Here is a 15000-nt window from a genome sequence, read left to right as displayed (position 1 = left end):
CCACGAAGGGCCATATCAGGGCGGTGCTGCTTTGACATTTAACGTGCGCCACACACAAGACAGAAGTCGCAGCACAGGCTTCATGTCTCACCCAGTCACATTATTCTGACACCGGACTAACCAGTCCTAGCACTAACCCCATAATGCCAGACGCCAGGCGGAGCAGCCACTAGATTGCCAATTTTAAAGTCTTAGGTATGACCCGGCCGGGGTTCGAACCCACGACCTCCCGATCACGGGGCGGACGCCTTACCACTAGGCCAACCGTGCCAGTTTTTTAAGACCTGGTTTTCTCAGAGTTTTGGAGGTCTTAAAGGGGGGTTCCATTGTATTTTTGATATCACCTTTACTGTGCAAGTAAGCTGCTTGTGTCCAACAGGTTTTGTTGATTAAACTGATTTGGGTTTCGTTCAAAGACAATGTAGACAAAAAACAATTAATGCATGAAACGTTTAATCATTGACAAAAAGAAACATTGACTTGAACTTCGACCTTGTGGTCTTTGATGTGGAAGGAGCGACATATAGTTTTGTCAACATTTTAACAAGTTTTCATTCATAAGAAGCTGGGTAACAAAAAACAATGTTCATATTTGACAAATCCATGTAGTGAATTGGTTGGTGCTGCAGCTGAAACGTGGATTGTCAAAGTAAAGGCCAGTCAGGCGGTTTGTTTAATATGTGGAACCATCGCAGCTTTGGGTTTGAGTTTTAGAGGACAACGATTGAAAACATTCCTTCTCAAAGATCCAATCAATGTTGATAACTACCTTGACGACTCATGGTCAATTCACAACTAAGCTGTGCAATCGTAAGTTGCACAACGAAAAGTCTTGAAACACTTAAAAGAAAAGGCACATGCTAAAACCCTACCGAGCTCTGTGTATTTTTAGACTTGAAGTAAAGCAACACAAAGTTTACGTTTGACGTCACAAACAAGTATAACGGGATCGCTTGAACTCGTGACATGCATTTGGGCCCTGAATTGCATTCTAAAAATTACGTTCACAACATATATGTTGATAATTGTGCTTACTTTTGCACTACCAAAATGATGACAAAAAAACTATTTTTGATTTCTGATTCTTATATTGACTATTCAGGAGTTTCAGCTGCTTTAGATTTCAAAGGCAATGTGGTTTGCAAGTGATATTGTACTGTTGTCTTTTCAGACAAACTGCATGCAACTTTCACCAGACTGAACTTCGATACAAGAACCATTGAGAACTGCACTGACAAACAGCTGGTACAGATCATGGGACAAGTGGCTTTTGAAGATCATTCCAACTACGACTGCTTTGCCTGCTGCATTTTGTCACACGGGGTCCAAGGTGCTGTGTATGGAGTCAATGGAATGACGGTGCCTATTCGTGATTTGACCAGCCCCGTCCGTGCCCAGGCGTGTCCAAGTCTGGCCGGCAAACCTAAGCTCTTCTTCTTGCAGGCTTGCCAAGGCCGCGAGAAACAGGGAGGTTAGCTAAACAATTCATCAAGATCACACAAATAAAGGTCTACTGTACATAACATTCCCATCATACACACGCACATACATGCATGCACGCATGCACACGTGTACACATGCAGGCACAGTTGACACACGTACGCAGCACACATACACACACACACACAGACACAGACACACACACACACACACACACACACACACACACACACACACACACACCCCTTTTCACTTATTTGAGCAACATTTTGGCTGGACATTGAAAGTGCATGCAACTATTCATTCTCTTTGTGATGTGTGTAATTGTTCAGGAAATCAGCTGAGTTAGGATTGGCTTCTTTTATTTAAAAAGATGGCCCATGATTATAAACAAAAATTAACAATTCTTGATTTCTGACACATCTGTTTACATTTCGCCTCACTTTCAAGGCATAGAACTCTTCCGCAGGGCATAAAGAACACCTACAGAGTTATTTCTCAAAATCTTCATGCAGAATTATTTCAGAAAAATCTGTATACAGAGTGGTAGTTGTGTGCTTATTTGTGGCATGTACATGTGCTAACTTTTGTTTTACATTTGCCTGCATTGACAGCTCACGACATCCAGAGAGACTGTGAGGTAGAGGAGGATGCCCCTCCTGCCGAGCTGATCCCCAACGAGTCGGATTTCCTGCTGGGATACGCCACCGTGCCCGGATTCGTGTCGTACCGCAGCAAGACCCGTGGGTCCTGGTACATCACCAAGCTCACTGAGATGCTCCAGAAACATGCAGAGGAGTAAGATTTGTTTTTGTTTGTTTGCGCAGTATGGTTTGTATTTTGCAGGGGGGAAGGGGGTTGGGGTTTTGAGAGGGGAGATGTTATGTTTTGTATATTTGTCATCTTTGGGTATTTTCTTCAGGGAGATTCAGGGTACTATTTCTAAAAACAGCATACAGCTATATAGTGTTGCATTACCCATATGTCTGTGTGTCTGTGTGTGATGTCTCTGCTGGCCATCATTTTACATGGCAGAGTGAGCACAACAATTTTGGGAATTGACACTCACAGTTCAAGTTGTTTGATAGTGATTGTAATCGTGTAAACATTTATGTTAAAAATAAATCAAAAACTGTGAATGTTTGTGTTGGTATATTCACGCATTTGTATGAGTGTGTGCGTGTGATAAAGTGTGCATGTATTGGATATATGTGAGAGTGAGTTACGGCACTGTATTTCATTTGACCTTGACCTTTGTTTACAGTCATGACATCCTTGACATTCTGACCCTGGTGAACTTTGAGGTTGGCAAGGGCGACGCTTTGATTGAGGGAGGACACTTCAAGCAGTCCCCAGCTCCCATGTATTCCCTGAGGAAAAAGCTCATCTTCGGTCGAGTGTAGATGTCAGTGTATGCAGTAAAGTCAGATAGACAGTGTAAAGTGTGTTGCTTTGGATGCTGCAACTTCTTCTTTTTCTGAGCTCTTGGGCTGAAACATGTATAGTCTTGTTTTGCACATGTGGGCTTTGATGTTTATGGGCGTTTGTCCCCTGCCATTACCATATTCATTGGATTTTATGGTGTGTGTGTGTGTGTGTGTTTACAATTGTGCATCATCATGAGCTATTTATAAGTGTTCATTAGTGTTATTATTATTATTTTGGCACTTGTTTTTTGAGGGAGAACACTACAACTAAAGTCCACTTTTTAAAACAGATGATTCTGTGGAAAAACCCTCAAGTAAGTTCATTAATCTTGCATACAGGTGAAGTTCATAGTCCTAGAAATGTTATCCCCTCACATCATGGCTAAAGCCCGCTACTAACTACAGCTGAACCAAGCCGAACTAGGTTCGGCGAACGTTGCACTACGTCATCAAGTCAGGGTATTCCCTTATTATGGGTTGTAGCTGCAACGTTCGAGGTTCGCCGATTCACTCCTGCAAACCTTGCAGCGCGTCACTGACACTGTAACCTCAGGCGAACTGACTTTTCATTGGTTGAATATTTGTGTATCTTCATCCTTGAAGAGTGACTATAATGGCGGCTATCATTTTGAGAAGATCACGAGTCTTCTCACGTGATATTTCTTGATCATGTGACCGGTATCACCGAAACATTCGCTGCTAGTTAGTACACCGAACAAGGCACGGTGTATTTGCCGAACCCAGTTTGCTTAGTTCGGCTGTGGTTACACGTAGTAGCGGGCTTTAGGAACATTGTACATGCCCTGCCATATTAGTTAACTCACTAGAGGTTAATGCATGCATTCAAGTAAACTGCAGTGACACTGGAAACTCTTAATTGATATATGGGTTTATGGAGACTCTTTGACTGAGTCAGCCTGTGTGTGAGTGTGTAATGGTTTTGGTTAATGATTGTGTATGAAGCATTCTTTTTCTTGATAAGTGTGATTTAATTGCAATTGTGTCCTGTTGTGCTGTATTTTATAATTGATGGAGGCAAAATGTGTATTATTTTATAATTTATCAACAAACATCTTGGTACCAGGAGAGGCTGTTCTTTGCCTCTTCAAGATTTAAAAAAAAGCCTCATCAGATCCCCTGAGTTGGCTCTGCCGCCGTGAACCCAGGCCTTTCAGGTTTTTCACTTTTTGTGTGTGTTGGCCCTGTGTAAGTAGTATGTATAGTTTTAGGTATTTGAATATTAATTGGTGAACAGTTTGTTATAATTGATTTCGCATCAAGAATTTGTGCTCAAATGTTACTTTTTTTCTCATTTTATTTTCATTCTGATTTTTTGCTTTGTGAAATTGTTCCTGTATAAATGTTTCAATTTTTATTCATGTACTTTTGATGAGTCCCTCTTTGGACAAGAGATGAACACATATGTATGCTATATCCCTCTTAAGATTGATCTTATTAGTCAAAAAACCTAGTAACATTTAAGATATACACAGAGGAAACTACAGATTTCCTGATGATTGCTATTATCTTATCTTATCACTGGGGATTGACGCCTGATAGAAGGCAGCAACTAAGCTTTTGTTTGGCTTTGACAGGGCATCACCATCCTTTACAATGTACACAACAGTCATGACTGACACAAGATTGTCTGTACATGCTTTAATCTTGTTTCTACAACTTGCTAGACATATTAATGACCCTATTTTCATCCCCATTATTTTTGTGCTTTGTGCTTGTAGCCCATCAAGAAAAGCAGACGATATGTCATAGTCATGATCATGATATTATCACCATGGCAAGTTTTTATCATGTCTCAAACATTCATAAGGAGTGATGGAGAAGAAAGACTGGCATCAATTTACTCTCTGTTGAGCAAGAATAATGCCAGTGGCTGTGCTTTCCATACCACAGGAACCAGCAAGATGGTGATGGGTAATGTTTGTGAATCATCATTTCTTTTTATCGTATATGATTGATATGATTATTCAATGCGCTGATTGTTTCTGCTTGAAATCTTTGAACATAAACACGTGAAAAGCCTTTCATTATGTATACAGTGTCTTTTATCTGCAGTAGAATAAGGGAGTGCTACCGAGGCAATAAAATTATTAAATCTACTCTTGTCACACAGCTGTGTGTATGTGTGTGTATGTATGTGTGATTATTACATGTAAATTTGTATTTGTTTTGTCTGTGTGTGTATCTCTCTGTTTGTCAGGGAATGTTAAAGTTTTCACAGTATTTGTGTACATAACCGAGCATATAAAGTAAGGAAGCACATTTTCACATTACATGTATTTATATATCCAAAGTAGTCCAGACTAGAAACTTTACACTGTAATTTTGTTCTTAGACAACTGTTAATCAGCCGATTAAATTATGTTACTCTACTCCTCAAACTACGCTTTTTGACCTGTTAAACCATTCAAAGTGAAGATTTACAAGAACATTTTAGTCAATGGTGTTTAACTCTGCTTTCTTTGCATTTTTTTGTAATTCAATATACCTATCCACTTTTCATTCAGTCGACTTGTGTGTGTGTGTGTGTGTGCGTGAGTGTGTGTGTATGTGTATGTGTATGTGTGCGTGCGCATGTGTGTGTGTGTGCATGTGAGTGTGTGTTGTGTGTATTTTTAAGAGGGTGTGTGTGTGCATGAGCGTGTGTTGTGTTTTTATGTGTGTGCATGTATGAGCGAGGTGTTCGAATCTCTCTTATGTACTCTGTCCATTTGTGTGCAACAGGCGCTTCAGTTTACATTTTATATAATTTAGGACCAACAAAACATCAAGCAACTTTGACAAAGCTAATGAATAATTAGACTGAATGCTGTACAACAAAATAGCAAATAAAAACACACAGTTTTGCTGTAAGTGCTCCTGATCTTGTTGTGCCTGGTATATATGTACCGTACGTGGAACCCCCCTTTAAGACCCCTGATTTGAGACCTCCTCTTTTTTAAAGGCTGACATAGTCCTATTTAATAATTTTAATTACTTCCAGGGCTTTTCCCATCGTTGCGGGGATGTATAAATTAAGCTTCCTGCAAAGTTTTAGGTTTGAAGTCCTTACCAATTACGAAAAATAATTAATTCTTTATAAAGTTTATTGCTATGTTTAGCAACAGTTCTCCAGGACTTGGGCTATTTTTAGACCGTCAACACAGACAGTACAGCTTCGTCAATCCCCGCGTGAAGGAAATCGCTCACCTTCCACGTGCAAAACGTAGTGATATTGACACGCCAGATTATAGCGCGGTAGCGTATTGTGCTAAGCAGGAAAGCGCGCTTTTCTGTATTCTTGTTATAACTTCGCAATTTCCGAAAAACATCCACTTTCACTTTGAGACTGTTCTGTTTACATTCGACACTATCAACACCACTTTGCAATACTGAAATAATTTTTTCTGTGTTCGAAAGCTATACAGCCAATCGTTATTATATCCCCTTAGGTACAGTTTTATAACATTGTTGGCACATGTAAACAATAGGAATTAATAAATGAACGCTACGTAAAGGGCAGCTTTTAAGACCCTGCTATCCAAGTTGTTCTGTTTATTAGTTCTGTAAATGAGCTTTCATACTCAAACTCCCTCAATTCTAAGATCTCATTTTCTGTGATTTGTGTGGTCGTAGAATGGGGTTTGACTGTTTATCCTGTACTTTACGTCTGACACCTTCGCTATAGGGGTCAGTGCAGTTCAGCACCACGAATTCAGACGACAAATGATGGACGAGGTGAAAAATGTACTAATTAATCCTGGCCAAGGTTACCTTTTGCGTCCAGTCGGCGACCACAGCGCCCATCAATCATGCATGAAGATGCATGTCCAGGTAAGCGGCCAGTACACTGGTCAGTGTTTTGGTCAATCCGCATCATTGATCAGCAAATCGTGTCCTCGGTCACACTCGATTAGCCGCCACAGTATGCTCTGCTTGTGTTTGAGGTAAGTCAACCATACCTTTTGCTGGATCTTTGACTATTTTATAGTATTGATGATTAGTCTTTCTTTTGTTTTGTTTTGGTTAAGCGTGTTTTATTCATTTTCTTTGTACACACGTTTCAGACAAAAACAACACATTGTTTTGTTTTGTGCAATGCACTGTTGTTTGCTATAGCGGCTCCATTTCCCCCTGCTGTTGTGTCGGTTTTTGACTCACATGCGAAGCAAAAGTGAGTCTATGTACTCACCCGAGTCGTCCGTCCGTCCGTCCCCCCCCGTCCGTCCGTCCGGCCGTCCGGAAAACTTTAACGTTGATATTTCTTGGACACTATTCAGTCTATCAGTACCAAATTTGGCAAGATGGTGTATGATGACAAGGCCCCAAAAACATACATAGCATCTTGACCTTGCTTCAAGGTCAAGGTCGCAGGGGCCATAAATGTTGTCTAAAAAACAGCTATTTTTCCCATTTTTCCCATTTTCTCTGAAGTTTGTGAGATTTAATACCTCACCTATATATGATATATAGGGCAAAGTAAGCCCCATCTTTTGATACCAGTTTTGGTTTACCTTGCTTCAAGGTCAAGGTCACAGGAGCTCTTCAAAGTTGGATTGTATACATATTTTGAAGTGACCTTGACCCTGAACTATGGAAGATAACTGTTTCAAACTTAAAAATTATGTGGGGCACATGTTATGCTTTCATCATGAGACACATTTGGTCACATATGGTCAAGGTCACTTTGACCCTTATGAAATGTGACCAAAATAAGGTAGTGAACCACTAAAAGTGACCATATCTCATGGTAGAAAGAGCCAATAAGCACCATTGTACTTCCTATGTCTTGAATTAACAGCTTTGTGTTGCATGACCTTGGATGACCTTGACCTTGGGTCAAGGTCACATGTATTTTGGAAGGAAAAATGTGTAAAGCAGTTCTTAGTGTATGATGTCATTGCTAGGTTTAGCTGAAGGTCAATGTGACAAATGGATTGTACATAATCTAGTATTGGATGGTGTAAACAAATGTTGTACAGATTGGCTTGCCATACTTGTAGTATCACTACTGGACGGCGGGGCCTAGTTTTGTAAGGCGTATCTTCATTGGCTGCTGTAGCCAAGGGGAGAGAAATAGGGTAATTACTGCTGTGCAAACAAACACACACACACACACACACACGCACACACACACACACACACACACACGTCTCACACTAGTCAGACACAGCTAGACGTACACAGAATAACAAAAATAGACGAGTTATTATCCTTATTCGAACGTTTAAATCAGGACAAAACCACGCATATACAACACCTTCCACCATCTTGGAGTCATCCCAGTCACATTCTAAAATAAGTCGCATCATGTTATTGTTGTCTTGTGTGCCTCTTTTTTGTCCAATTTAAAGGCCGATAGGTCGAATTGAATATTTGATTTTGTCCTGAGTTAAATGTTCCAATACTATTGGAATAATAATGACAGCTGTGTGTGTGTGTGTGGTGTGTGTGTCAACCTCAGTGATTGTATATTTCTTGTTCATGGTGCATGCAGTAGTGCACTGTTGGCATTGTTTTCTTTCTGAGTACTTTTCATGTATATTTGCTTATTGATGTATATATTTTTACATGATTTTTTTCCGTTTCAATCACCGTTTCAGATGTTCACTCTCACAACGCCATGCACCACAATGACCGACACCAGCGAGCAGGACCCACCGACAACCAACGCGGACAACGCAAGGCTTCACACTTCTCCGTCTCCCCCCCCTCTCCCTCCGCCCTACAGTTCTCCACTCCCACCACCACCTCCACCTCCACCACCACCACCACCGAGACTGACCAGCACTGCTTAGCGTCGCTGGTGGTGAGTGACGTCAGAAACTAGGACAAAGCTATGGCTGCTGCTACCGCACGTGCTGCTCAGTCGCTGTCGTCATTCTGTTCCTGCTCCTGCTCGACTTTCTCCTCTACTGCCGCCGTAACCGCCAGCAGGCGCTGAACCAGCAGGAGAAGAATGAGATGCAGGCGTCTTTCCCCAAGCCCTTCATCGGCGGCGTGTACAGAAACAGATCTTGCCAGTCCAGCAGCCGTGTAACGCCGGTCCGGTCCTCGCTTGGTCTGGCTGGCCTCATCTCGGCCGCCTCTGGGCGTCGTCAGGCAGGTGAGACTACGGCTCTTGAAGGCACCACGTCACCGGACTCTGGGACCGGGTTGCCTCCGGCGTGACTGATGGTCAACCGGAAACAACGGCGTCCACGGAAGCAGGGTCTTCCCAACGGGGAAGCTTTGCGGACAGAACGCGGAAAGAAGCAAACTCTTCCTAAGGGAGAAGCAGTTTTGCTGCAGAGAGAGGATTCAGAAAAGCAGAGTGTTCTTAACGAGGAAGCGTTGCGGAAAGAACGTGGGAATAAACAAACTCTTCCTAAGGCAGACGTTTTGCGAAGAGAGTGCCCAGAGAAGCAGGGTCTTCCTAACGGGAAAGCTTTGCAGAGTGAACGTCCAAAGAAGCGAAGTGTTCTTTGTGACTCGAAGAAACGACACCGCAGATACCACGTGCAAGAGGGCAAAATCGTCCTAGCGAAGAAATGCCGCAGAAACAACGACCAAGAAAGCAGAGTATTCCCAACGACGACGACGCAAAGCAGAATCAACGGCAGAAGCGGAAGCAGAAGTATGTCGACGAATACTCACCACAAGGACAAAGGGACAGCCCAGAAGAAGAGGTCAAAGAGGAGGAGGATATAGTTGAACAAAAAGAAGAGAAGGGGGAACAAGGAGAAGAGACAGAATTGATTCATCATCCTCAGAATCACACATCAGACAATCCAAAGAAGAGGAGACAACAAGCAAGATCACTCAGCAAAGAAAACAGACAATCTCTTCCAGCATTCTATCCAAAGCAGCAGAAATGAAAGCAGCAAAAGCAAAACCAGATCATCAAACCGACCCAGGTCTGAGCCGCAAGACTTCTCCGACCGAAACCGAAAACAAACGAAGGTCAGCGAGGAAAGAAACAGAAGAAACTCGTGGAAAGATTCAAGCAGCCAAGAAACAACGAAACGACGTCGTGCACCCCAGCAACAGACGTTACCACGAAGACGTCTTTGGAAGACGAGACCAGTGACGCACGACGTCCACAAGCACGTCTGGAACGACGAGAATCGTTGCGCAAATTGCCTCCCTTATTTGACGTTCGCTCCAACAACGGTTTTAGTCCCGTGGAGGACTGTCTGCTCTCATTGATGAAAACGACGGAGATGAAAGTGAACTATGGCGATAGTCACCATTCCTGAGGACGATGAAGATAATAGACGAATTCCAGAAATAACTGTCAAGTTTGTTATTGCTCAGTTGTGGAGGAGTTACTTTCCCGTGAACTGCATGCAAGCTGAAGCATACAACTGACGTCACGTGTAGCTTCCCTTAGCAATAGCAAGGGAAAGCAACCTTTCCACAACCCATAAGAACCCGACAGAGTCAATTCCGGAATTGGTCACTTTCGACCATTGAAATATCCTCGACGGTTTGAGCCTCGACCAGTTGATCCTCGGCCCTCAGTCAGTTTGGATATCTCCCCTGACTTAAAAGTGTTCACCATAAATGAGATTATTAAGTGTCACAATGGCACAAAGTACTCGTTATAAGGCCACCAGTAACTGCGAGCTGTGCCGTGAAGTCTGAATTCTAGTGATAACAGGGATTGGGTGAACTAACGACTTTCAACTTCAAACAGGTGAAACAGAAGACAAGCTCGCCTCCATTAGCCTATCTTTATTAATGTGCGCAATCATGGCATCATTGCAGGCCATGACTGTATTCAATATATGATTAGTGAGTCGACACCAGGTTGTGTCTTTCACACGCAAAGGTGATTGCACTGACCAGCCTGTCAAAATAAAGATTTAAAAAACACACCAATAAAAACAATAGAAACTGCGCACGTATACGACTTAGCTATCTGCAATAATTCATCAATCATGAACAATGGTTTCAAAAACAGTATTATACAAAAGCCTTGCATGCAATTCACCATAACAATAGGGTCCTGATTTGGCCTATATGGTCCGCTGGACCCAACTTGAAAGCAACAACTAACTAACAAACTAACATCATAACAACGATGAACAATGGTTTTAATAAAAGTATTATATATAAGCCTTGCGTGCAATACGACATAACAACTTTGAAGATTGGTTTCAATAACAGTATTATAAGCCTTGCATTGAAGCCATAACAACGATGAACAATGGTTTCAATAACAGTATTTTACGCCTTGCATTGAAGCCATAACAACGATGAACAATGGTTTCAATAACAGTATTATAAGCCTTGCATTGTCGCCATACGCCGCTGCGTTTAGTGTTGTTGTTTACGGGAAAATATCCTGTATTTTACTGCTTTTTCACGTCAAAAATACCGGAAAGGAAATCGGGTTAGCCCTTCCAGTTTGGTTGGCGTGTGTATTTAAGTAAATACTCATATTTCGTTCGGTTTTTTTCTGCATAAGAAATGAATTTTTTGACAGAATTTGATAGGTTTGCTGTGCAATAAATACTGTGAAACACCAAGTTTTGCTAGACAAGCGGAAAGAGAGAGAGAGAGAGAGAGAGAGGGGGGGGGGGGGGGGATTGTGTTTGTGCGTTTTTTTGTCCGTTACACCTCGGTACAGTCTGGTAACAGAATCAGAATCAGAATCAGAATCAGAATATACACAATGTATAAGGGGTTCCTCAGTGGAACTTTACCTTTAAATATCACAGATTTCCTCATTTTGTGTGTGTGTGAGTGTGTGTGTGTGTGCGTCTCTCTCTTTTCTCTCTCCACCTGCATTTGCAATTATTACAGTTCTTACCTGGACCTCGTGACGAAACGAAAATAATCTTTCCCCCAAATCCAGCCGAGTCTCGTTAGTTATCAAAACTCATGGTGCAAGGGCAAAGAACCTCACCCCTAAAAGTGTTTTGACATACTCATGGCTTCACTCCCTTGTGTCATGTTGGTTTTTGTGTGCAGGTTTCATGTTTCAGAATCATACAGAGTTCAGTTGGTGCATCGAAAATTCAAAACTTTTGTTTGTTTCTCATTCAGTGCATTTTGTTTATAACAAAGTTTAACTGTTCATCTTACTGACAAGTTGATACGTACTTACGCAGTAGGCCTACATGTATGTTGCTTTATGTGATTGTGTCAACTGCACGGCATCCAAATACATTAAACAAAAAGTTGTCTTACGTCTATACAGATTTGATTGGCGAACGTACCTAATAATCAAGATTTTACTAAGGTCACCGAAAAGAAAAGCAACTAAATACATAAGATTTAAAAAAAAAAAGAGGACAGGTTCAATTAACGGACACATGTTGAACGTTGGATTGACCGTATACTGAGTATCCCACTGAGGGGGGAGGGGGATATGGGGCTTACAAATCGATATTTATATATAAAAAAAATAACATTAAAAAAATCGGAGGGGGGTTTTAATTTGGGACACACTGAACACTTGCAACATCAGTTGGCCGAGTGCCAGTTAGGACGTCACCAGAACTTCTGTGCCGACAATAAAACTAAATATAGACTTGCGGGGAAATCCTCTGTGCGTACCTGATCTTTTGCGTCGCAGTTCGAGGACTGACACATTTAATGAAACAAAGAGACAGACACAAGAATATTTGACAAATTGGACCTTATATCAGTTTATTACTACCCTTATATTGTAGTGATAAGCATCAAGCGGGGTTGGGAGAGAGAGTGTAAGCAATAACTTCAGACCAGTCAATTTCATCACTCCAGTCAGTGCTTGCCAAACTTCGGGGAGAGGTCACATGGGGTCATCATGACATCACACAAACACGTGTACCAGTAGCCAATCAGATTGAGCCTATTGGCACTCCTATCTCAACGCGGTTTCATTGAGAAGACTGAAAACCGCAGACTGGAGTCCAGTGCTCTATCGGCAGTCAAGGCGAACGCATCGAAAAACGGAGGAGAAGAATTACATCGAAGAGCACTCAGTATTCTCACGAGAGCAAGCCTAGGCTGTTTTTCATTGATGAATAAGGAAATTCAGCTGTATGAGGATTGCGATTTCAGCGCTGAGCCAGACTGAATAACAGTTCGTCTGCTATCGTGTCCATTTTTGTTTTTATCGACTTGAAGAGTTCGCGGTTGATCTAAAAAGAATGGCTGGAAACGGAATACAATTCTTGTTCGTCTTGGTCTCAGTACAGGCCCTTGTCAGAGTGTCGTCTGCTAGAGGAGCAGCACAGAAATGTGCCTGGAATGAGTATTCCGACGACAATATGAATGACTGTGGGCCATGTTCTGAGATTTGTACGGGCGTCGTTCATCCTCATATCTCACCGCTTGGAACTGAGGAACAATGCAGAAATGAATGCTCCGGTAAGACATGGATTTTTAAGAGTGTGTTCTCTTTTGTCGGAAACTGTGTTGCCGCCGGGTTTCGAGCATTTTTGTTAAAACTTACGAATTAGAGACTTATAACTGAACACACACACACACACACACACACACACACACACACAAACCGGCACACACATATACACGCACGCACGCCGCACGAACGCACGTAAGCACGACGGTGACACACAATGTGCCCTGATAATTTCAAGTCATCAAACAGACAGACAGAATAATTACACACACACTTAGAAAGACTGAATTGTGGGGGCCGATAAAGCCGGAGAGAGAGAGAGAGAGAGAGAGAGAGAGAGAGAGAGAGAGAGAGAGAGAGAGAGAGAGAGAGAGAGAGAGAGAGAGAGAGAGAGAGACTGAGAGAGCGAAGACCTACATGTGTGTCACTGTGTGTATGCCGGCTAAATATTTGTGTTTCTTTACTTTTTATTCAACAGGGTATCTCGACTCGTTGAAATGCACCAACGATGAGTATTATGACGACATGGTATATAGCTGTGCTCCCTGCTCGGAAATTTGTGATCATCATGAGATCACCAAAACAACGCGAGACTGCTCATCACAATGCAAAAGTAAGTACACGGCCATTGTATAACAGCTCGTCATACTCACGAAGAAAACAAGAGAGAGAGAGAGAGAGAGAGAGAGAGAGAGAGAGAGAGAGAGAGAGAGAGAGAGAGAGAGAGAGAGAGAGAGAGAGAGAGAGTATATTAGTATTTTGCACTCAGTTTAAATCTCCACCGACCGTACTTTCGCATTTCGCAGTATAATTATATGAATATAAATTATCATCGGGTTGTCTTGTCGACTGTGTACGACTCTGTCTACCCTCTTCTTTACACTGACAGATAGACTATAATGCTGAAACACAATTTGAATCGTACTCCGTCTCATTTTATTTTTCAATTTTCTTATTATCTGTGTTCATGTCTTTAACAGAATACCTACCAACCATGGCGAAGCGATGCACAAACAAGCAGTACTTCGTCCAGGAGGCAATGAAGTGTGCAAAGTGTTCAGATCTTTGCAGTATCAACAAAGAACAAAACGTCACCGATCCGGACTGCTTCGTAAACTGCCATTGTAAGTAGTGCCAATTCACAACAGCTGTTTGTTTACCAAGACATCTCGAATTTGTTCAATTTTGGGTTGAAATACGTTCATCGCTGTTTAGTATGGTTCGTGTGTGTTGGTGTGTGTGTATGCACGATGTGTGCGTGTTTGTGTGTGTGTGTGTATGTGTGTGTGTGGACTGAGGGGGGTGGGGAGTTATTAGAGTGAGTATGTGTGAGGCAGAAGGAGAGGGAAAGAATGGTCAGTCATTGCAATGATGTCTGTCTGTTTGTCTGTCTGTCGTCTGTCTGTTTGTCTGTCTGTCGTCTGTCTGTCTGTCTGTCTGTCTTTCTCTGTATTCTATCGTTTTTCTCCAAGCATTTTGGAAACCTCAAAGGCTAATTTTGTTTCATCACCTGCCCTTTTGCATTTTTACAGCATACTTGGAACAGTACTACCCACTTATCTTGTGGGAACACCTGCGCCTCCCAGGGAACCCTGGAACTGTGGCAGCTCCCACAGTCAAGTCAAACCTTCATCCCGGAACCATCACTTCCATCGCTATCGGCGTGGTGTGCATAGTTGCGGCCCTTGGTTTCGCCGTCTACTGGTTCCATCTCAGACCACAAAAGTACGCACGTACGCCTAACAACGACGACGAAGCTGGTCCCCGGAATGCCGATGAGTCTGTCGAAGCTGTGCTGAA

The 15000-nt window shown here is 42.3% G+C and overlaps 2 protein-coding genes across 2 annotated transcripts in view; both read left to right on the top strand.

Moving 5' to 3' along the window:
- LOC138959905 (uncharacterized) overlaps nt 1-4984 on the top strand; it is a 26227-nt gene extending 21243 nt beyond the window's left edge. The window contains exons 11-13 of the mRNA XM_070331580.1: nt 1172-1471; nt 2055-2238; nt 2705-4984. Coding sequence (XP_070187681.1) covers nt 1172-1471; nt 2055-2238; nt 2705-2843 — 623 coding nt within the window. The 3' untranslated portion in view covers nt 2844-4984. The remainder of the gene's footprint in view (nt 1-1171; nt 1472-2054; nt 2239-2704) is intronic.
- A 7753-nt stretch (nt 4985-12737) lies between these two features.
- LOC138959903 (uncharacterized) overlaps nt 12738-15000 on the top strand; it is a 4510-nt gene continuing 2247 nt past the window's right edge. Inside the window, exons 1-4 of the mRNA XM_070331578.1 lie at nt 12738-13208; nt 13679-13813; nt 14181-14324; nt 14733-15000. The exon at nt 14733-15000 is cut by the window's right edge and continues 2247 nt beyond it. Of these exons, the coding sequence (XP_070187679.1) occupies nt 12989-13208; nt 13679-13813; nt 14181-14324; nt 14733-15000 (767 nt within the window). The 5' untranslated portion in view covers nt 12738-12988. The remainder of the gene's footprint in view (nt 13209-13678; nt 13814-14180; nt 14325-14732) is intronic.

The sequence above is a fragment of the Littorina saxatilis genome, linkage group LG2 (assembly GCF_037325665.1).
Source record: "Littorina saxatilis isolate snail1 linkage group LG2, US_GU_Lsax_2.0, whole genome shotgun sequence".
In the NCBI taxonomy this organism is placed as follows: domain Eukaryota; kingdom Metazoa; phylum Mollusca; class Gastropoda; order Littorinimorpha; family Littorinidae; genus Littorina; species Littorina saxatilis.
This window is presented reverse-complemented; position numbering and strand designations above follow the sequence as displayed.